Source organism: Fukomys damarensis, unplaced genomic scaffold (assembly GCF_012274545.1).
Source record: "Fukomys damarensis isolate Sample0158 unplaced genomic scaffold, DMR_v1.0_HiC HiC_scaffold_24, whole genome shotgun sequence".
NCBI classification, from domain to species: domain Eukaryota; kingdom Metazoa; phylum Chordata; class Mammalia; order Rodentia; family Bathyergidae; genus Fukomys; species Fukomys damarensis.
The window spans coordinates 29262473-29287125 of NW_022900936.1; the positions used below are offsets into that span (position 1 = coordinate 29262473).

Sequence of the window (24653 nt, forward strand, 5' to 3'; positions counted from 1 at the left end):
AAAAAATTAAATTAAAAATTCATTGGCCACCTGTGGTAAGTAGCTACCACATGAGACAATATAAAATTGTGTTTTAAATTTTAGTTCTGCTACATATTTCTGGTGAGATTTTGAAATATCTTTTCACTATTTTCTGCCTCAGTTTCCTCATCAGTAAATGAGTTGTCAAATTTAAAATTATCTACCCATGTTACATCATTAGCATAGCACCACACTGAGTAAGCACTGAATAATTGTAGCTTATTCCTATCATGGATACATCAGCAGTAACATTGGTAGTGGTGGCAGCATTACAGGTGTGTGATTCTATTGGCAGAGTTTATAAAAATTACCTGTCATTGCTCCACATGAAATGAAATACTGAAAGACCCTAAACATAAGTTACAGAATTAGAATATAAGAGCCTATCATGACTAAAGCAATGGTCCTGTGCACTACATTAATATATATAAACATATTTATAAATGAATTGAAAAAGAATACAACATGTATCCACTGATTTGGGTCCATGTATGAAAAATTCGCATTTAAGCACCAGTAAATATCAGTTATCTAACCCAGCCATCATCCGTCAAGGGCTTTCAAAGCATCGCAGTTTGCAATCCTGAGTTAGGCTGCAAGATATTATCATCCTATTTTTAAAATGAGGAATAAAACTTTGGGGGTTCAAGTGACTTGACTAAATTAAATAGTAACTGGAAAATCCTCATTTTCTAAATTTAAAAATCCACTCTATATAATAAATATAGCATATATATGTAAAACTTTTGAGAGAATACAAGTGATTTTAAATATTATTTGCTGTTTAGTAATCATTAACTTATCTTTTCCTACATTCTAGTAATAAAGTAAACATTTTCAATTAAATCATGGCATGCATTTGTATGTTCCTCTGTCAGGTGCTATTAGGGGTAAGGCACAGCCTACAGAGAAGCCACATTTCAATGACAGCTGCTACTTCTGCCCCTCATGTATTATTCCGCCTTTGCCTTTGTCCTGTTTGCAAACAATAAAGAAGGTCAAGAAGCTGAAGTCAAATAGCACCGAGAAGATGCTCTGTCTACCAGCCATGCTTTTGATCTGACTTGGTGATGAACAAATGCTGATATTGTCAGCACTCGCAATAATTGAAGTCTTACCTACAAAAAATGAGTACATACTTGTAAGTTGTTTGAATATCAATAAACTCCAAAATAAAGCAAAATTAAAAATGTAGCACCAAAATAGCAAACACAAAACCACTTAAATTACCCCAGAAATTGGAAGGTGAAATAAAATATTTGGTGTTTGGAGTGAACTGGCTTCTCAGAGTGAATCTCAAATTTACATATGTAATTTAAAAAAAACATATTAATAAAAGTTCTATGTATGAGCTAGTCACAAACAAAAGCTTGGTAGCGTTGTGTTAGCTGGCACAGAGAAATTTTTACTTTCAATTATAGTTATGAGAATAAGTGAGACTTGAGAATACTTTAGCATGTTTTCTTCCTTATTCATGTATATCTATATACAAGTTGCTTTACAAAGTTGCAACTATAAATATGTGGGCAATATTACATTTTACTTTTTCTTTATTTTGTGGTCTTCTCAATTATAATTTAATGGCTATAATACACATACTGTAGAAACAGGCCATTCTAAACTATTGTACCCAGTACATGTATAACATGTATGACACACAAGAGTAAGAGTTTGAGCTTTTGACTGAGACAATCCTACTTTTGAAGTCTCACTTAACCAAGAGCTACATGATTCTTCCTTCTCTTCTTCTTTCAGTCACACAACAATCTATTGAGCATTATCCACATGTTAGAATGTAGGTGTACACTGGGTATACAATTAACTGGGCTAAACAGTTATAAGCCCCAATATCATGGAATAGGGTCCAATGCAGAAGACAGGAAAATAAAGAGAAGATAGGCAGTTATAGTCTGTGTACATATGGTAGGTGGAGGGGAATAGAACCCATATTGCAGGAGTTGAGGAATGATTCTTGAAGGAAGTGGAATTTTAAATCAGAAGAAACAACATGAGCAGAAGTCTCCACAGAAAGGAAAAGCACAGCTAACACAATATAGTCAGGCATTGAGTAACATGGTTTTAGGACTATAATTCAGGGGTCAGATCACGAATTTTTAGAACTCTAATGCTATACCATTGAATAATAAAATTCATATTCTAAAAGAGTCTTTCAGAATTTCTTGAAATTCAAGGGTACAATATTACACTTGCTGGTGACATAGTCAAAGCTTTCTTTCTGAAATTAAGAGCAATAGAAATGTGTCCACCATTAGCGAATCTACTCACTATACTGGAGGTCACAGATAAAGTAATTTTTACACTACATTAATAGAATTTCTGGGGAGAATATTTACAGTACATATAGATCTAACAAAGAATTTTATCTAGAATATATGAGAAAAAGAAAAAGAAAAAACAGTTTGCATACCTACCAAACGGCACACAAAGATGACTGAGTGCACATGTCTATCAGTACATGTGAACTGGAATACTTAGTTTTATAATAAAAAACCCTGAACTGAAAACTACCCATTAGTAAGGAAGCATATAAATAAGTTCAGTTTTATTTATATATTATACAGCACTAAAAAGAGAATGCACTACCGACAGATACAGGGTGAGTTTCATTAGCATTATTTTGAACCAAAAATATTATATACTAAAGAGCAGGATATGATTTAATTTAGCTGTAAATTTCAAGAAACAAAGATGATGATAGTTAGAAAGGTGATTATCTCTGCCACAGAGAAGCTAATTAACAAGAAAAGTCAATGGAGGCTTTCTGTGGTCTCAGAAATGTTCCATGTCTTGATCTGAGTGCCTGCATGAATTCATCATACTGTATTTGCTTAGTAATAATGCATACATTATACTTCAGTTTACACAGTTGAGAAGAAAACAGTGGTCTAGAGAAAAAAAATGTTCCAGCAACTGTATATATCTGTAATTTGGAACAGGCAAAGAAAAGAGGATGTAGCTAGTAAGTTGGTGTAATTTCAGACTACAGGTGATTAGGGCTGGGAATTATAAGAGTGATAAAGAACGCCTGACTGATTTAAAGATTATTGAGGCCGGGAATTTAGCTCAGTGGTTCATTGGCCTGCCTTGCAAGCACAAGGACCTGAGTTCAATCCCCGGTACCAAAAAAAAAAAAAAAAAAGAAAAGAAAAAAAGAAAGAATATTGAATAGATATGCGTACAAGGCATAGGATTGCAATTTCAAAGATGATTGCACCGTTTCTAATATACAAGCAATTGTTATTATATGAAGCATTTAAATCAATTGAAGCTTTAAAAAAACTGAATGCATAGAGCAAGCTTCTGATTTTCGCCTTTTATTCCTATTCCATCTTCCTCTTTGAAAGATAATATTTCATTCTTTCTGTCCTCTTTCATCTACTGTTTGGAATTGAAAGAGCAAAAATAATTGCAGTTGTTTCAGTGAATTTAGCTGTAGAAGCAATAATTACCTTACTTATAACTATTAGGTTTTCAGTCTATTTTTGATTTGGAAAGATTTTTTAGCTATAATACTTTCATGATTATATACACCCAAACATACTGCAGGTATGTAAATTATATATGGATGTTTTAAAACATATAAATATAAGTTTATATGTGTAAATATAGTTTAATCATCTATTTTCTTAAATTATCGATACTCTACCTTATAGTTTGGAATCTTTCCTTATTACCAGGTATTTATAACATATTTAATATAAATTGATTATATGTAGGGGAGCTAACAAACAGAATAAGATGAGACTATTAAGAAAAACTTCTTCATTATCATGTGTGGTAAGTTGTTAGATTTTATATTTATGCCAAATTCATCTTTACTACTTCATTTAGAAACCAAAGACAGTGTAATTTACTCAAGGTTTATAAAATAACATCTTGTTTTCCCAAAATATGAAAATATTCCTATGTATAGCTTTTGATATAAAAATTTCTTTGGATAATGACTATAGTTGTATGAATCTGACTTGATACTAGGAATCCATATGACATTCAAATGACAGTAAGACTTTTAGACTTATTATTATAATATCAACACTTTGGTTTCACACTGAAATAGTCATAAGCACAATGTAAAGTTGTAAAGAAATACATTTACTGGAACCCTCTTTAGAACTTAACACAGATTTGAACACATTGAAATAAACTGCTTTACTTTACCATCAGTAACTTCCAAATATGCTTTTGTGATGATGCTTCCGGCAACATTTAAAGTCTGGCAAATATAATAACCAACATCTGATCTCTGGACATTGGTAATAGTGAGGTCACCAGTCTGGGAGACAGAAAACCGGCTGGATGACTGAGGTGGTTGGTATGAGAACAGCAGATTCTACACCCCAGAATTTGGGAGGAAATAATAAAAATAGATTAATTGCTAGTTTCTAATATTTTGGCAGACCTACACAAACATTTATAAATATATGTATAAATATAAACACACACACACACACACACACTCACACCCACACACACACACACATATATATGCAGAAATAAGCTCAATATTCATTCACCACATACTCACATACAGCTATGTGGGCACATACAAATACGTATTATTAAGCACATACAGAGTTTCATAATAGAACTTTAAATGGGATCATGTAAACATTTGACTAAATTATCAATATTGATATTTGTTTTTATAATAATCAGTGTTGAAACAGTACTCGATATAAAATGATATGGGTTAGAGGTGAAATTACATATTTAAACAAACTGTGATGAAAACCTTGCTTTGCATATATGATATTAATATTAATAACCCGAAGACCTTTATTATGCAAACAAAGTTAAATTTAAATTCATTCTGATAAATTTCACAACACCATTTGGCACCATTTAGCAAATGACAAATATCTCTGTTAGCTGTCTATTATAAATACCCAGAAACTTTTAGAGTTATTTATCTTCTTATTCCCCTTAAAAAGTAAGAATACATGCCGGGGATTTAGCTCAGGGGTTCGGTGGCTTGCCTTGCAAGCGCAAGGACCGGAGTTCAATCCCCGGTGCCAAAAAAAAAAAAAAAAACGTAAGAATATATGTCGTAGATTTTTAAAAATTCATACATTGCATTGAATAAAAAGTTCATTCTTCTTAGGAGCATATCTTTCATACAGAATAATGCATTATGTCATATTTTATGAAATAAAGAATATGGACATTTTTTCCTAATTAAAGAAGCTTACTTCTTTCTCTAAGTGCCCTTCAGCATACACTGACTAAATATTAACTATTTATAATGGTCTGAATATTATTATGGATATATGTCCAATGACAAAATTTTAGGAAAAAGATGACATATGTCGTTAAATCAAACCAAAACAATTTTTTTTAATTTAGAGTTTACCATAAATTAATCCCCTAAATATTGCTTTATAAAGAAAAATTTCTAATGAATTTACTATTCTTCATTCAAAGATTTTATTCTGTTTCCAATTCTTTCTACTGTATTAAAATATTTTGTTCTTTTTTGTCTTAAACATGCTGCTTGTAAATTTATGCACATAAGGGTAAATGGAATATGTTAGAATCTACAAAATACTACAACTCAAATAATCGTGTGTGTATATATACCAAAATCAAGTCAATATCTACTAAAATAAAAACAAAATGAACACGATGGCACTCCCTACGAAAGATTATTGAGTTCAGTAAGTAAAACACTTGTTATTATATATAAATGCACATTAGAAGCAAGACCATGAAAAAAAAATCCAATATTGACTCAAGCAATAATAAAAATGGTCAATAAAAAGTGTATGACGAATTAATGAGAATTATTTTTGAAAGTACAAAAACAAGTAAAAGGAAATATTTTGCTCTATTGAAGAAAGCCAGACATAAGACACTTTAAAATATCTTCTTTATTAAAGTGAAGCTCTATAGTCAGTTTGTAACAATATAAAGAGTATAGGTTTCTATATTCAAATTTAACATATGTCACAGATTCTGGCTTACAAAATGTTTAGATAAGATTTAATGGCAAATGGTCATCATATTTGACAGTTTTGAAAAGTACATCATATTTTTTCATATTTAACTGCCTAGATAAAGTTTAATTTCTAAATTAGGCAAGCAGTAAAATGTTAATAAATCATAATAAAACAATTATAGTTATAAAAGCTGTAAAAAAGTATATATTGAACTATTTTTACATGACATCTATGCTAAAGAAAATTTCATATAGTTCAAAGATTCAGAAGGCAGTTCAGACTACTGATGCCTTCAGAGAAATCACACTGAATAATTATCATCTATTTAAAATAGTTGTAAATATCTTCATATGTAAGTCTAGGTATCTGAATAATAAAAATGGTAGTGAATTATGTTGAGAAAAAAGTTTCTTAATGTGGCTGAATTATAAATAAAAGTAATATTTGTATGATAAAACAATGACTTTGATAAATCACCCTGTGAACCAAAACTAGGAAGGGAAAAATCTTTGGAGAAATAAAGCAATCTGTCTCCCTCTCTCTCTCTCTCTCTCCCTCTCTCTCTCTCTCTCTCTCGCCTATTCTTAAATTTTCTACTGCACTTGGATTTTTCAATTGTTTTAATGTGACAGCTGTATAATTATGTAATACATTGGATTTTCTTCTCATATACCTGGCACCTATCTTTGCTAATTAAAACATGAGACAAAGATTATACCTGACTCCCTTCTCTCCTCCAAAAAATAGCTGGCTGAGGGTTTCCAGTTGCTTCACACTGAAAAGTCACAGTTCGTCCCAGGGCAACAACCTGGTCACGGGGTTTCACCACAAAATGAGGAGGTTCTAAAGGAGATGGAAGAAATTACACTGGATTAAAACACATAGTTATATGCTAACTGAGTCAATTCCTCATATCCTGAGTACATCCTTTATTTTACACAATTATGCTATGTACAACAGCAATAATTGAAACAGTTCTCACTCTTAATTTGAAGTTAAATTGTTAAGTGCACAGGTGTAGAATGAAACAATTGTCTTGCAAAATGGGATTTTATTATTTGACCTCCTGATATTAACCCTCATGTTTAAAAGAATTCTTGAGCTACAATTTGACCCTTTACATTCAAAGTATACATGAAATTTGGATGAACAAATATTATCTCTTCTCATGTTGAGCTGTTTAAAGGTGCACGAACTTTAATCATATGGACAAGGAGCTTCAGAGGCAGGCAGGTTCTAAAATTACTTTAATTCAACTCAAAAGCTCCTGAAATGCTACCATGTAAATTATATCAATTTAAAATCTTCAGTCCAATTACTTGAATAGAAATGAATTTAAAGCAATAATGGAGTCGAATGCCTCCTTCATTTACATAGACAAGGGCATGTTCAAACAGAATATATATGGAAATGAGGGCAAATTTGAAACATCTGCTCATCCCGACATTATAAATACTGCCAGCTTTGTCCAAACTGTTTGATTTAGACAGACTTAAATGGCCACTTCATCGAGCAGTAAATAGAGTGTCAGAAAATTGTGTCAGTTACATTGAGCACAATGGCAGCTGAAAACATTAGGTGTGCTGATGGAGACACCCTGGGAGGACAATGCTTGTTTTGGGACTGAGCTTCATGCACAGGAAAATGTGCACTGAATATAAGTCTCTTTACCTGCTGTTTGCACTTTTCCAATCCATGTCTTGTCAGCTATCAGAAATACCTAACTGTTATTCTCTCTTGTTTTATTTCAAGTTGAAGTGCTTTAACATTTCAAGCCAGATATTTAACAGTTTATACAGGGCTGAGTTCTTCTAATCGTTTTTTTAAGACTTTTCCATTATTTCTAAACTTTTAAAAAATGTATTTTCAATTATTTGTGCCACTCACAGTAACTCCCCCAAAAATATTAATCAAAGATTATATTTAGATTATTGGATACAGATTATGACCACAAATGTTACTCTTCTCAGACTGTATACTTTTTCAATAAAATATTATGAAGGATGCTTTTCTCTTGCTTAATATTTTCTGGTCAACTATATCTGATTTACATATACATTTGTAACCTATGTATAATATTACATACAAATATATTATAAATTTGTACATTTTTTAAAAAATAGCCTGTATGTCCTGTACTATGGGTACAGCATACATCATTTATAAAGGACCCTAAAGGTGATGTAATATGCAAATTAATTTTAAATAAAATTTAAAATATAAAGTCCATTTTAAAAAGGAAAAATAAAATAACTCGTCTAAGATTGCATGATGGCAAATTGAAGAAAGTAATTAGGTCTCCTAACTTCTAGATTAGTGAGTTTCTTCTATGCCTTTCTTTTTGTTTTAAATTGGGGTTTGGTAGAAATTATGCCATTTGACTAGAAGATTACAGGAGACCTGAAAAATCGGGTCAGATGCTTGCAAATGTCCTCTAACTTCTAGGGAGAAAAATATAAAGTTAGGAGATACAGTTTAAGTTCAATTTGGTAACACTGAAGTTATAACTTATAATTTTTTTAAACTGTGATTGTAATTGAGTGGTTTACTCATAAATTTAGCAAACACTATCATTACCCAGGTATAAACATAGGCATGTATATCATTGCTTAGGGATTTTCCTCCAGTATAAGTCTATGCAGGAGCATTCTATTCCTCAGATGAGGGTTGGAATAATTGACATAGAAATCAGAACAAGAAATTAAAAGGATTGACTGGATAATAAACTAAACCAGATTAGAGTTTGGTTTCTTTCAATGAAAGAAAACCAAACGATTAATTAGATGAGTGGGAGAATATGACTTTCCAATATGAAGGGAATTTGAGTAGGAAAATATAAATATTCAAACCACTTAGTCAAGTAAAAACCTCGGGTGGTCTCTTCCCTAAATCTCAGAAGCACGTCTAAGAATGTGTGCCAGAATCTATGCTTCTTTTATAACACGCCAGTTCTCTCAGTCCTGAAAGACTTGCTTACTTGGGAACATGGAACACACACCCTTATGCTAACTACATTTATAATGAAGCAGTCCTTCCACACAGGCTATCTGCCTGGAAATAAATTTACTGTATTTTGTAGGCACATTCGCAAGCCAACATCAACAGTTACATCAGCCACAAGACAGGTTTTAGAAATGAAGCTGTTAAAAAATCCTCCTCAGCTAGGTGTGGCTCTGCATGTCTGAAATCCCATTTATTCAGAAGACTGAGGCAGGAGCACTGATGGAGGCCAAGACTTTGAGGCTAGCCTGGGCAACAGATTAAAAACCAGTCTCCTCTCTCTGTCTCTGTCTCTGTCTCTCTCAAAAAAGGAGAAAAAAGAACCCTCTTCTGTGTATATGTTAAATATCTGATGTAGCTATACCTCTAAGAAAAATATTTTAATGGACTAAATATGCTTTATAAATCTGTTATGATTACCTATTTATTTAGACTCAGATCATCACTATTTCTACCTAAGAGATGTTTATGATGACATGCTTTTTGAGGCTAAAATATTTATCTAAATTTGCTATAATAAAAAATACATAATCATAGCTATTGTGATTAGGAAAATTGGGCCAAGGGGCCAAACAAAAATTCATTCATAATTCTATCATGAAAACTGGATAATATGAATACAGATTTAAAATATTGTCCCGAAACATAATTTGAATGACTATTTAATAATCACTACACCAATTACCTTAAATTACTTATACAGACTATTGTTTTAAATCACTTTCACAGAGTAAAAACAATGGTAAAATGGACATGCTTCTCTCAAATATAGTCAGAATTATTTCCTAGAATTAATTTTATAGGTCCTGAAAATATGTAATGATCTCAAGTATATTTAAGAGAAGAGATAAATTTAAGAGACTAGCTACACTTTCATAAACAGCACACAAATTGCCTTTTGCACAAATTACCAACACAGAGCGTTATTTGTGCCAAACTAAGAACAGATTCTCCCTTTAATTCAACTGTCTACACAGTGAGAGTAAACATCTTTCTTCACATTCTCTGGTGATTGATATCCTATTTGTTTTGGGTGTTATGTTTACCTGTTCACATTTTTTATTTCTTAGAATTCCTGATCTGTGAAAATTTTATCTATTTTGCATACATGTACCAAATATATTTTATCACTTTGTTAATAATCCTATCCTGTTTGGGCTACATTTTTGCTATTGTATCAGTAAAATTGTGTAACATTAACATTACATATTAATACATAATATTACTTATGTAATACATTATACAAACATTCAACTCCATTATCCTACTATACCTTAATGCCTTTATTATTTTTCTGTGTAAATTTTCATCCATCTATAATTTTGTATGGGTAATATTACATAGAAAAGGTTTGTATTTTAAGTGGCCAGTTTTTGCATGACACATATTAAATAATTCACCCTACCCATATTAATGTGCACCACCATTTTAGTAATGGGTACATGCCTTCTTCACTTAGAGAATAGCAAAACAGATTTTCTTAGAATGAAATTATTCTCTGGCCAACCTTTAGCACAGCACACCCATGTAAAATTTTTTTGAAAAAGTACTAGCAACCTGTGACAGGGTAAACAGACCTGCCCCAAATGTAAGTGCTTAGAAATTGACGGCTCTTCATTTATGGAAGGACAAGGGATTATCAAACTAAATTTTGATAAACTTTAGCCACAACATGTGGATATTTAATACCTAAGATGAAATTAATCTGACAAAGAAAAATAAAATGAGTGCAGCTCTCAGTGTGAGGCCATTTGCAATAGGACTTTTAGTAACTATTATCAAACTATAGTTATAACTCAGACGCACATGCATTTATGAACATATTTGAAGCAAAAAAAAAAAAACTTCCTTGGGCTGGGGATTTAGCTCAGTGGCACCTGTGCATGCCTTGCAAGGTCCTGAGTTTGATCCCCGGTACAAAACAAACAAAACAAAAAACAATTTTCCAAATTGTGCCCAAGTTTTGGTTCAAAAGTATATGCCTAACTGTAATTTGGCATATACTTTTATTTGCTGGATTTTATAAAATATAGGATCACTCATTTTATCACTTATTCCAGAAAACAAGAACTTAGGATGCAGATTATACATGATTTAACAAGACATAAAGTTAGCAACCCCATTACCTTTCCTCTTTGTCACAGTTACCCATACTTCCTGCAGACTTTATTCTGTGCAGTCTGTCTTTGTGGCCAATGACAAGTGAAACATGGATGCTGATTGGTTGAAGGACATGGAAGGGTATGGATGGAAAGGGGAAGAGAAGTTCCCATCACAGTGACACGGTGATTAGAAGATGGCCAATAAAATGTCAACTTACCAGACCCAACTAAAACAAAAAGAAAGAAAACATGGAATAAATAAAAATAAGGAAACATAAAATGAAACATAAAAAGTAACAGACTTAGCAATGATGCTTCTTTTAATGTAAAATGAATTATTAGTTTTTGGATGCATTCTTCACACTATCCATGGGTGGATATTTGTTAGCATTTCAAGTATAATAATGAATAATTGAAGAAAAATAAATGAAACTTCAAATCTCTAGTATGACTGAATGGCAGAGCTACTATGAATGATAGATATAAAATTATAAAACAATGACTACATTGTGCTACCAGATAGATTAGATAATTATATATGTAATGAATTTAAAAATACTATAAATCTTCACTGTTGAGGCTACATGGAAATCAAAATCAAACCTTTTTTAAAGAAAAATTGTGTTAAATTCTCTAACTTCATTAGATTAATTTATAGAAGTTTCAAGCTGTCAATAATTTTACACTGAACTCACATTTCTCACACATGACTAAGAATCCAAATTACTCCATGATTTGATTAAATACAGATTATAATTATAGATGTCAGGATTGTGGTCTGAGAGTTTGTATTTCTAATATGCACCAAGCGCTACTGGTCTATGATCATAAAGCAAGAAAAAAGGCAATTAAAGAATGCTGCACTTAAATTCTTGCATATTTTAATGAGATGTGTAGAAAAATATGAATAAATTATGCAAGCAAAAATTATATAATCCATAAGTTGTTCTCACATTGCCTCATTATACTGTTGAAACATTGGGATTTTAATACAGAAAGTTCAAGTAATATATATTTAAATTACAGGGAAACAATTATTTTGTTTCTGTATTTTAGAAATAAAGCTAATTACTGTGATATGTAGAAAGTTTTCCACAATAGCATAGTAGAAATCTGCACTATATTTACCTCAAATAAATAGCTCTCATATCTGTCAGCAAGTCAAAATTAATTAGACTCAATACACATTCCTGTATCTATAAATGCCAAGGATTGACACTATGAAACAGTACAGTAATAAAACAAAAACTAAAGTTTTCCTGCACATTTTTGTCACATACGCAAAATTTTAAGGTAATTCAACTCATTTAATCCTTTCAACAGAATGAAGCATTTTTAATTTTTTTATCCAAATAAAAATTTATGCATGATTTTCACTCAATAATATTGTAGTAGTTTTATAAAAAAATCATTAAGTAGCTCTAATGTTTATTTTATCAACACTACACTCAAAGATGCAGCAGATATGACAATATTACATTTTCTTTTTCTTTCTCTTTTTGGTACTGGAGATCGAACTCAGGATCTTGTACTTGCAAGGCAGGTAGGTGGTGGCATCACTGAGCTAAATCTCCCCCCCCCATATTTCTTGATACCTCAAGGATGATGTCTTTTAAATTATGTGAAGAAATAATTAAGAGCTACTAAGATAGACCCTAACAAACTGACACAGTAAATTTTTCTTTGAAGTGACAAAACATTGTAAAATCCTCTTTTGGATTAATTTATGAAAATAAACTTGATCTCAATTGACTAATGTTGTTAAATGAAGAAACTAGAGAAATGATTCCTAAATATTTTCAGTATTTCAAAATTCCTTTAAAATATTTAAAAAGTATATAACATACTAAAAACAAGATAATTAACAGGAAGCAACTCATTTCAAGTTAAAAAGAACTCTTTCCTTGATAATAGTTTTTATCAGCAATCAAGTCAAAGAATGAATATTTTTGTTAATTAAAATCCAATATGAGAATACAGGCTAATGTACTTGCATATTATATAAAAAACAAATGATAACTGAAAATATTTTATAATCTATTAATGACTTTAAAAGTTAATAAGACTATCACGTAATATGGAAGCTTCTCAAAATCAGTTGTAGAAAGGTCTATCTTGAGTGATCTTCTCTGCATTTAACAACCACGATTATCAGGAAATCATTCCTTGTATCCAAATGAAAATCCATCTGTTCACAGCTTTAACCCACTTTCACTTGTTTTAGTTTCAGTAAGGAAACAAAAGCCAATAACATCTCTCTATAAAATCCTTTTCTCGCTTGAAGGAGTCCCTAGCTTTCTCTTCCCACACAACAAATTATACAGATTTGTTTAAGTTTTTCACCTACTTCCCATTTCTCTACATGTCTCCAAGGGACAGGTAAAACGACTATTTTTCTGTATGAAGGGAAGAGACTTTTCTATAAAAAAAAAAAAAAAGAGGAGCCCACTACTGGCCAGTTGAGTATATCAGAAACACAGAAAGCAGTGGAGCTTGGAACCTGTTCATCCAGTATTCTCTGAGGTTTGTGGTTTAAGTTTAGGGGGCTTCACACCTATTTTTCTTGTAACTCTCCTTAATTTTTCTTTCTGCTTTTAAGGCAACTCCAGTCCAATTCCCTTTCTGTTAGGAAAGAGGAAAAGCCCATCTGTCTCTGTCTGTAATAAAACAATAAAACTCTAAAATGTTGGTGCTGCAAGAGACCTTAGAACTTATCTGCCTAACCCTCTTCTTTCTGCACAGGAAAACAGAGAACCTAAACACTATTTAAATAGTGTTGTTAAGGTCACAGATGGCTAATCAAAGACAAGCTTCTAGGCCTCTAGACTAAATAAGGTTCTGTAAAAAGTTTCCTACTGATTAATTAGTCAGGAGAGAACTGCATGCCATAAAACAAAAAATACATTTGATTTTACACTTAAACTTGACATTAACTGTTTAACCTAAAGTTCTTATTACCAAAATCATTACTACACACATATATAAAAACAATTTTTTAAATTTTTCTCATGATATTAAAAATGTTTAAGAATGTTTAGCTATAGTCTTAAAAAGACATGGAAAATTGACAAGCGTTAATAAAGGCAGACTTGAAAACTACTTGAAAATTTACAGTTTTTCAATAAAAAGTAATGTCATTTCAGAGTGAATTAATTCTAATCATTCCATGACTTAAAACCATTAAAAATTGAGTAAAATAGAAATCTTTTTGAAATATGGAAAAATATACTACAGCAAAATTTTAAAGTAAATGAGAAGGTAAATTAGCTTCTAAAAGTGAATATATTTAAGACATTAAAATTTATTTTCCTTTTATTATAGTAACATCATATAGTATCTTCAGTGACAGTTCCAAATTTTCTTATGTTAGAAAAAGTGAGAAATTAGGGAATTTGATATGAGGATGAGTTTGCATTAAAACCACACGTTTGCATCTAGATTACATCTTCTTGGTGGGAGTGAGCCTGAAGTGTATCAAAATTCATATAGCACATTTAAATTGTATGTATTGTGATTACATTGTATTTAATTTATAATTATCAAATTTCCTGGTACATTTTGAGTTGAAGAGAGAAAAAGGACAGCTGTCTAAACATATTGGGAGACATGAAATAGTATATAACTGACAATTTTTACACTTGATCTTAGCCAAAAGGCCGAGAAGCGATATATAACTGACAATTTTTAAAAATTTACCACTGAAAAGTTTGGGAGAATTTAGTTTTCTGAGTCTATCACATACACACAAACACATGCACATAGAATAAAAAGTGTCTCATCAGTTTATGAATATAACATCAAATGACTCCAAATATTGAAAAAACCTTGAAATAGTCTATAATCTAGGGCTGCCCATTCTTCACAAATCATCTGTAAGTGTTTATCAATAAGAAAAGAAGCTAAGAGAGGTTGGAAAGAAAGTTGGGAGTGAGGAAGGGAGAGACAGAAGAACTAGAGGAGGAAAACAGGAAAGAGATAGGAAGCAAGGAAACAAAGAAAGGAGAAAGGAGGGCCAAAGAGGAAAGCAGCATGTCGGGGAGAAAGAAGAGTTCCCTCACATTTCTTCCACCCGATTGTCATATTCAGGAAATATGAGTCAAAACAAAAAAGATAACTGAAAAAATTATATGAGCTGAAGGAAAAGACTTTTAGCTTCTGGAAAATAAAATAGTTAAACAGATCCTTAAGAAACCTTCAGATTAGGTCTAATAAACCCAGCGATTGGCCAAATTTGACAACTACTTAGGCCAGCAAAAAGAGACTGGGCCTAAGTTATAGCAGGAACACTTAGGCAAAGCAGGGAAAAGAAGCAGTTAACAGTAAAGGTCACTGAACCATAAATCGGTTGCCAGCTGTGATGTCTCTAGAGGTCTTTAAAAACAGGATTTATTTCTATTTGGCCACACTACTTTAAATACAACCTTGTCTGGCAAAAGGATAAAGAAGTTGAATTTTAAAGAATGATCTAAGCTGTTGATTTTAAGACTACAGTCATTCAGAAGCAAAGCAATATAGCTGGTACATCCCTGTGCCACTGTAGTTTCCCTTCAGACTGCGTACGTGCAAATCTATATTTCACAAGTTAAAAACCCTCCAAGATATTCTTTTCAAATAATATCACCTTAAACCGAAGATGAACTTTACACAAAGATAATATAATAAAGTCAAGAAACATCAGAAAACCTCAAGAAAAAAAATATCTGCACTGTTACCAAGAAGCAAAGATTAAGATTTTGGGATTTTTCACACTGAAAATTTAGTATTTAAATCATTATGACATACATATCTGAGTGTTCACTTTACAGACTGGGTAAAGTATTGACTTTTACTACTATTAGCAATAGAACGAACATATGATGACTTTAAAATATAATGGCAAAAGATTGCTGAGTATATGGGTCTAATAATTTACATATATAAATTCCTATCATGATTTAATAAGTTTTATAGTTAAGCAAATTTATCTACAGGATGAAAAAACTTATCAGTAAGCACAACATCAACCCTCTTGAATTGACTACAACTGAATTCTTGATTACAAACATTTTCTGTAATTTATATGTCCTAGCTTTCATTATTAAGCAGCCAACTTCTAACAAATCCTTAAACTGATGTGATTAGCATTCATCCTTATCTACAATGAGTAGCAAAATTAAATTAACAATTTTGTCAGATTAGAATTGTAAATATCACATTCCAGAAGAATATGAATGAAGCAAAATAGAGAGTTACAAGATCTTTTGGAAGAAACACATTTTCACTAAAACAGAAAAATATTCATATTTTCAAAGAAGGCAATCACCTATATTTGAACTAAGAAAACCCAGACAGTGGTATGCTAGCAAAATTATGTACATAGATACTCATGAATGATAATATCATTAACAATTAAAAACTCTTCGGATATTATAATACTAGGTATTATTTCTTTTTGAGAGAAAAAGATTGAGCTTAACATAAAAGCCTGTCATTACGTCTTTCAATTTTCAGACAAAAAAAATAGAATAAAAGGTGAATTTTTAGAATATGTTTAATGGATACATAAAATACTCTGAACTTTTCCCCTCCACTCAAAGATTTCTCATTTGTAGAACAATGGCTCTGAAGGAAAGTTTAGTTGACTACACTGAAGTGGAGAGAGAAAGACACGGTTACTGCCTCTAATAGATAAAGGCTACATATGCTAATAAATGTCCTACCATGCATGAGACAGACATACATCAAACAGTGGTCTGGTGCCAAATATCACTAGGGCAAGAATTGAAAAACCTTGCTGCAGGCTATTTGTTTAGTCTAAATTTTATGAAAATATGTACTAACAAGCATCCTAGTTTGCAATTTACACACAGAACATTGTACAATGCCTGATAATGCAGGTACTCAGAAAAGTTGAATTAATATTCTTCATTCTTTCCTTCCTTGCTTAAAAAATCCCCACTTCCCAGATAATGGAATTAGTACATGTTACTACTTACTTATTTGTCTGTCAAAAACCAGGATTCAAAGGCAAATAGCCAGCAATACATGACAATGTGTATGTCGCCTGACCCAGGATTCAGAAGTAATTTTGATGGCGATAATCTCTACTTCACACTTAAGAAATCTAGATCTTTCCTCTTCCGCCTCCTTGAAATACACAACACATTACTTAATTTCCCCCACTTTTATTTTATAACTTGTTCTGACTTCTTCTGACTGTTCATTTGTTGCTACTACTCTAGCCACACTGACAGTGTTTACTTGAATTAGTATTTTGCTTTAATGTAATATCACGATGCAGCCAGTGTGCTTAAAACAAAATATGGCAAAACAATACAAATCCTATTAAATACCTATTTGCTAACACCCTTCAATATGATACCCTTGCTCTTAAAGTAGAGAGCAAAATCCATAACATGGCTTGCTCTGGAACTCTTTAGTGTTGCCTCACATCTCCCTTCTCATTCCCTGACAAGGTCCCACAGGTCTTTCAGATTTAAATACACCAAACTCCATCTGACTTCCACTTCTGCTTGTGCTATTTACTGAGATCCTCCACTTTCCCCTATTTATCCATTAGATTTTTAGTTCAAGATATACATAAATAAAACAAAACAAAAATTCTTCTAGAAACTACCTCCAAAATTTGATACTAAATCATGCCAGAGTTGTAAATTTTCTAATTTTTTTCTCACAAAGCATTTACCATAGTTTGAGGTCACACATTTGTGTGATTATTTTATAGGTGTCTACCCCTCACACTAACCTGCACCTTGCATTAGAGAATGTATTTAACCATTTTGTTTGCCATTATTTCTCTAAAAGTGTTCACAGTGAGGATGTTACTTATATGTTAAATATCACTCAAAGGTTGAACAAGACTGTAATGTTTCTACAGCCAAAAACAGCATTTGACTTGTGAATTTGTTTTCTATCTGTGATACGTAGCTTCATATATACATACATCTCTTCTTCCCTCAGCTATAATAGGATATGTAAAGGCAGCAAAAATGTCTTATTTATCTATACATCTTTCATAGTGCTTGGTAGATAGTGCTCATGAATGTTAATATAAAAAATTGGAAAGGTAATAAGGGAAAAGAAAAAAGTATGACAAAATGAAAAAATGGAAATAAAGTGTTTGTAAATTGGGGAGGAGAGGAGGAAGTGAAGGGAGGGCAGGGACAAGGGGAAAAATGAGAACCAAGACCTGTCATGTAAAGGTACAAGATCCATATAATGAATGTAATTGTACTGTATACCTAAAATGTACCAATACACTCAATAAAAGAACAAAAAACATCCATAAAAAATGGAATGCATAGCTTAAATGGCATTCTTCTTGAAAGACAAAGTAAAGGGACATGATGATATGATACAGATATTACTCAAATGTTATGGTTTATATCTACAATGTCCCCCTGAAAATCCATGTGTTTGGACAAGGGCCTTTGAAAGGTGACTGGATCAGGGGAGAGCTCTCTGTACTGAATGTGCTCTTAGGAGGTGACTCATTGCAGTTGGGTCACTGGGGGCATGGCATGGAAGGGTGTATTCTTGTCACCAGTCTCACCCTTGTCTCTCTGCTTGTTCCTTGCCAAAAGTTGAGAAGCTTCTTTCCATCATACTCTTCCACCATGCCATTTCAGCCTTGGAGCTAGCTGGCTATTGCCAGAATCTCTCAAAACCATGAGTCAAACTGAAGCTCTCCTTAAGTTGCAGGTGTCAGATCTATTGTCTCAGTGGTAAACTGACTAATAGACCAACTGACAATGAAAATACTTCAGATCAAGGTCATTTCCAAAAGCAATGAGGTCTATGCTCCTGTAGGAATCACATAAACATTCTTCTTTAGCTTAATATTAAAATGTTATCAATGTTAGCCACATGTCAGATATGATATTAGAAACTACAGCAGCTCTTTAAGAAGTAATTAAATATGCTAACTGTGCAAACCTTTGGTCACTTTCTAAAGGTTACTCATCAACTAAGAAAAGGATTGGAATCCAAATCTCTTTAGTTCTTAGTATTGTTCTTTTAGTATATGATGTATCTCTTTTTTAAAAAAGGGAGTTAAATATTATTATAATGTACTTTTGGTCCTCAAATGGTTTTGTTCCATGACTTAAAATGGCTTTCAATAAGAAATTATTTGAATTATCCAATATGTATATTAATATATTAGGTAAACATAATACAATCTGTATATACACAGCAGATTTCAGACATAGAAAAATGTTTTGGGGCAGAGATAATTCATGATATAGTTTATTTTCTCATAGCAACAATGTCAAAACAGCCAGATCAATCTCAAAAGAGTGATGTGATGTAACAATTTAGAAAAATCAAAGAAAATATTCCAGATATGTAGTTCAGAAACCAATAAATATGATCAGAGTTTGCTCTTTAGAATAAAGCTATGTTTAACATCAGTTTTCTCAATTATAAGATAGTGCCAAAATAAATTGCTTGGAAGCCTCCATTCATGTATAACATTTAAAGTTTCAAATCTCCACCACATAATTTATTTAACACTTACTACCGAGACACTTAAATAAAGCCAAATTTATTTATTAATTATAGTTGAATACTATATTATGTATTCTTTGAGAATAAAAATACTAAAGCAAAAAATAGAAAAGCAGCTCTTATCTCTTTATCGATGACCTAAAAAAGCAATGTTTCTAATGATTATTCTAATCACAAAACTAACTTTTAAAAAGCATCTTTGTAAAATGAATCATCGTAAAAAAAATGGGCCATTGATCAGGTTTAACTGTGTAGTGCTCTAAATTCTCTTCTAATAACACTGATCACACAAAAAAAAAAATCCTAGAGCAAACTTTAAAATCCATTTATGGATTTTCCTATCTTTATAAATCTACTATAAAGCAATTATTCAGCTATATTTTGTCTTATACTTATTTTAATTTTTAGGTATGTTTATATTGGCACATTATTTATCAAGTCATTAGAATGATAGTTTAATTTCTTGATAGCAGCCATTCTTTGTGGGGTGAGGTGGAATCTCAGTGTTGTTTTCATCTGCATCTCTCGAATGACCAGTGATGTGGAATATTTTTTCATATATTTACTTGCTGCTTTTAATTCTTTGTCTGTGAAATGTCTGTTCATTTGTGATGCCCATTTTTGAATTGGGTCTTTATATTTGTGGGGGCTGATTGTTTTAAGTTATTTATATATTCTAGATAATAGTCCCTTGTCTGAGGAGCAGCTGGTAAAAATTTTTTTCCCACATTGTAGGTTGTCTCTCAGTTCTGTTGCTCGTTTCTTTTGCAGTGCAGAAGCTTTTTAATAAGACGAGATCCCAGTTGTTGATTCTTTCTGCTGGCAGGGTTGTGGGGAGAAAGGAACCCTTCTGTATTGTTGGTAGGAGTGCAGATTGGTACAACCACTATGGAAATCAATATGGAGAAACCTCACAGAGCTGGGAATAGAGGTTCCATTTGACCCAGCCATCCCTCTGCTGGGTATCTTTCCAAAAGAATTAAAAGGATCATATCACAGTGATGTATGCAGCACAGTTTGTAATCGCTAAAACTTGGAAACAGCCCATTTGCCCATCAGTTGGAAACTGGATAAAGAAGATGTGGTTTTTCTATAAAATTGAATATTACTCAGCCATAAAGAATGAGAAATTAGAATCATTCATAGGAAATGGATACTTACTGAGGATATACTGCTAAGTGAAATAAATAAGTCACACATGTATAAATACTGAATATTTTCTCTGGTGTGAATAAACTGTAACAGTACATAAGATCCTAATGAGATAACTGACATTGTGAAATGGAAAAAAAGGGCTAAAGGTGTAGGGAAGGTGGGATGGGTAGGGGAAGGGTAATAAGGGAAAAGAAAAAAAATGAAAAGATGGAAATAAAGTGTTTGTAAATGGGGAGGGGATGGGGGTTGAAGGGAGGGCAGGGACAAGGGGAAAAAATGAGAACCAAGACCTGTCCTGTAGAGGTACAAGATCCCAACAATGTACTGTATCCTTAAAATGTACCATTAAACTCAATAAAAAAGAATAATAGTTTAAGAGCAAATTAAAGTTCTCATGATATTTCAAACAGTTTTGTGAACAATAGGTATGGTAGTTCCAAACGTTCATTTTATACAGGAACCTTTTAAAAATAAAAAATTATATATTTCACATTTTTAAATTATTAAAATAAAGATTAAAAGACCAAGAAATTTAATTATTCCAATGATGACCTGATATTTGGAAAATGGTGAAATGACTTATTTCATTTGTAAATAGTGAGTAATTGCCCACACAGTCATGCATGCTATGTTTATTTACTCAAATATTTTCAAGTATAACAAAAATACACATCAATACAAATGGATAGGTGAAATGTCAAATCTTCAATTATACTGTACTTTTAGTTTGGTCAAGGCACATCATAAGAAATAAGTGTACTTAATACACTGTTTAATTCTTTTTTTCCTTTCTTTTTTTTTTTTTTTTTTTTTTTTTTTTTTTTTTTTTTTTGATACTGGGGATTGAACTCAGGATCTTGCTCTTGTGAGGCAGCACGGGCACTACTGTACTAAACCCCTGCCCGACTTTATCACTGCTTATGTCTCTTTTAAACAATTAATAATCTTAATCTAGGTTTATACAAGTCTGTACAAAATACAGTCAATATGATGGATGAATTATTTTACATGAAATGATACACAGTACTCACTTGGCAGCACATCAGCTAAAATTGGAAGCAAATAGAGAAAATTGGCATGGCACCTGCACAAGGTGACATGCAAATTCTACATTATAGAAAAATTGTACAAAATTTGTACAAAATTGTACAAATTGTACATTAATACCTTAATTGTCCAGTTGTCATGAACAATACTATACTCCAGTATGAAAGAACTGGGTTCTAGGCCAGAGGCTGCAACCTTTAATCCCTAATAACCGAAGAGGTGGGATCCTAGGACAGATTGAAAGCCCAAAAGCCAGCTACACTTAGAAGACATCTCTGAAAAGTAGTCATTACCTAAGGAGACAGTGATACTAGTACCATGCTGCCTCAGTTCATGAAATTAATTTTTTCCATGATTCTAGGCCTAAATCAAATTGGATGAGAATTGAATTAAATTCAATGGTTGGATTCAGAGTTGACTTTATGGGAAAATTGGATTTGGTTTTCATTCAGTTTTATTTGTGAACAGAATTGTGGAAAGAATTAAGATTATGAACCAAGGTGCCACTGTTATAAAGCTACCTACCATAAGTAATTTACAAGTCTCAATGCAGAAAACAAATAAACAACAACAAAAAATTAAAACTGAGAAAACATGGAAGCAAAATGCACCTCAAAACCCCTAACTCTCCCAAAGCAAACTCAGGAGCCATTGAGGTAGAAAAAAAATCAAAAGCTACCAAGCTGAATTTTTGGAAGAAGTATCGAAGTGGTTGATAAGACTCCTGACAAATCCAAAACAGAAATTATTACAGATAATTAAAGAGATGGTGACCAAAATGGAGAAAATGTTTAGTGAATCTAGCATAGATACAGATTAAAAATTAGAGAAGCATAGGAGAAACATGGAAACCACAAATGCCCAACATAGAAAAGAACTGGATCACATAAAACAGAATCAAAGAAATTCAGGAGATTAAAAATGCTACTGAAAATGTGAGAGAATGAAAAGATGAAAATAAAGTGTTTGTAGATGGGGAGGGGAGGAGGGGATGAAGGGAGGGCAGAGGTAAGGGGAAAAAATGAGAATCAAGACTTGTCATGTAGAGGTACAAGATCCCAACAATGAATGTAACTGTATTGTATCCCTAAAATGTACCAATAAACTCAATTAAAGCTGAAAAAAATAAATGCTACTGAAAGTATATGTAGCAGAGTCAACCAGTGTGAAGATGGAATATCAGATATTTAGAACACAAGGTTGTGGTTGGCGATCATCAAATTAAAGATTGCTTTTTTGATTAATATAATTGATACATTTAATGTATAAAATATAATGACATTGATTGTTGGAAAATCCAACAGCTACCAAACAATGGAAAGAAGACTGATGTTAATTAATTGAAATCAATGAGAAAATAGAAAATAGCACAAAGGGCAAAAAATTTTTGGTCACAGGAACAACAGCAGAAAACATTTCAAGTATGGAAAAATAATTTAACATACAGAGAAGTGAGGCATGTAGAACTCCAAATAACCATAATCAGGAGAAAACACCAATGCATATAATAGTCAAGATTCCAGAAATTCAATACAAAAATAGAGTACTAAAAGCTGTTAGACAAAAGAAACAAATCATATATAAAGGAAATCTATCAGAATCATGGCAGACTTCTCCACACAAACTATTCACAAGAAGAGTTTGAATTATTTCAAGCCCTAAAAGAAAATAAGTTTCAACCCAGACTGATGTACCCTGAAAAACGACCTTTCAAAATTGATGGAAAAATAAGATACTTCTATGATAAAGAACAAGTGAAGAAATTCATGACCAACAATCCAGCACTCCAAAAAGCACTGGAGGATGTTTTAGAAAAAGACAATGAAGACAATGCAAAGAATCTCAATAGAATGAATGCACCAGGCAAGGCAAACTATGAAATAGAAGAGGAAGAAAGAGAACCAAAAAGAGCAAAATCATAGAATGACAAGGATAAGTCAAAATGTATCAGTTATAACCACCAATGTAGATACTCTCAATTTACCAATCAAAAGAAACAGACAAAAACAAAAAACAAAACAAAACAAAACAAAAAAACATAGAAACAGACTGGCAGAATAGATCAAGAATCAAGATCTAACAATATGCTGCATACTAGAAACACATTTAACTCAAAAATAAATTCACAGACTAAAAGTCAAAAGATGGAAAACAATACTGCATGCAACAGGAACCTCAAAAAGAGAAAGAGTAGCTATATTTGCAGACAAGGTGGATTTCAAGCCAAAAATGATCAGAAGAGACAAAGAAGGTCACAGCATACTTGTGAAGGGAACATTCCAAGAGGAAAAGATAACAGTCATAACTATAAATGCACCAAATACTGGCATGTCCAACTATATAAAACAAACACTAATGGATATAAAATGAGAGAAGTACCAATACAATCAAGATGGAGGAGTCAATACCCCAGTGTCACAAACAGACAGATTAGCTTGACAAAATCAACAAAGAAATATAAGGCAAATATTAATGGCCATGAAAAATCAAATAGGAACTAATATGATTGTAATGGGGAACCTCAATACCCACTGTTACAAAGAGAGATTAACCAGACAAAATAACAAAGTAATAAGGAGCGAAATCAAACCTTTGAAGAAATGCACTCAGTAGATATCTACAGAATGTTCTACCCCACATCAGAATACATATTCTTCTTAGCAGAACAGGGGACTTTCTCCAAAATAGATTACATGCAAGCTCATAAAACATACTTATGTAACTGCAAAGTAATTGAGATTATCCTATGCTTATTATCACATCATAGTCAAATGAAACTGGAAATCAAGGGCAAAAAAAACTGTAAAAACTGATAAATACATGGAAATTAAATAGCAATCTCATGAAAACCAATGTAACACAG

General features: G+C 32.1%; 1 protein-coding gene and 1 non-coding gene across 12 annotated transcripts in view; one reads left to right on the top strand and one right to left on the bottom strand.

Annotated features, from left to right (window-relative positions):
- The window catches only part of Robo1 (roundabout guidance receptor 1), a 744872-nt gene that overhangs the window by 76016 nt on the left and 644203 nt on the right, over positions 1-24653 (bottom strand). For 9 of the 11 annotated variants that reach the window (XM_033768168.1, XM_033768171.1, XM_033768166.1 and 6 more), the window contains 3 exons: positions 11299-11307; positions 6697-6821; positions 4201-4372 (listed from right to left, as the gene is read on the bottom strand). In XM_033768168.1, coding sequence (XP_033624059.1) covers positions 4201-4372; positions 6697-6821; positions 11299-11307 — 306 coding nt within the window. The remainder of the gene's footprint in view (positions 1-4200; positions 4373-6696; positions 6822-11298; positions 11308-24653) is intronic. The other 2 variants (XM_033768167.1, XM_010645686.2) reach the window with 1 other exon arrangement.
- Positions 21767-21871, top strand: LOC117283274. Its single transcript, XR_004514265.1, has one exon. It is a non-coding gene; the product is annotated as a U6 spliceosomal RNA (small nuclear RNA).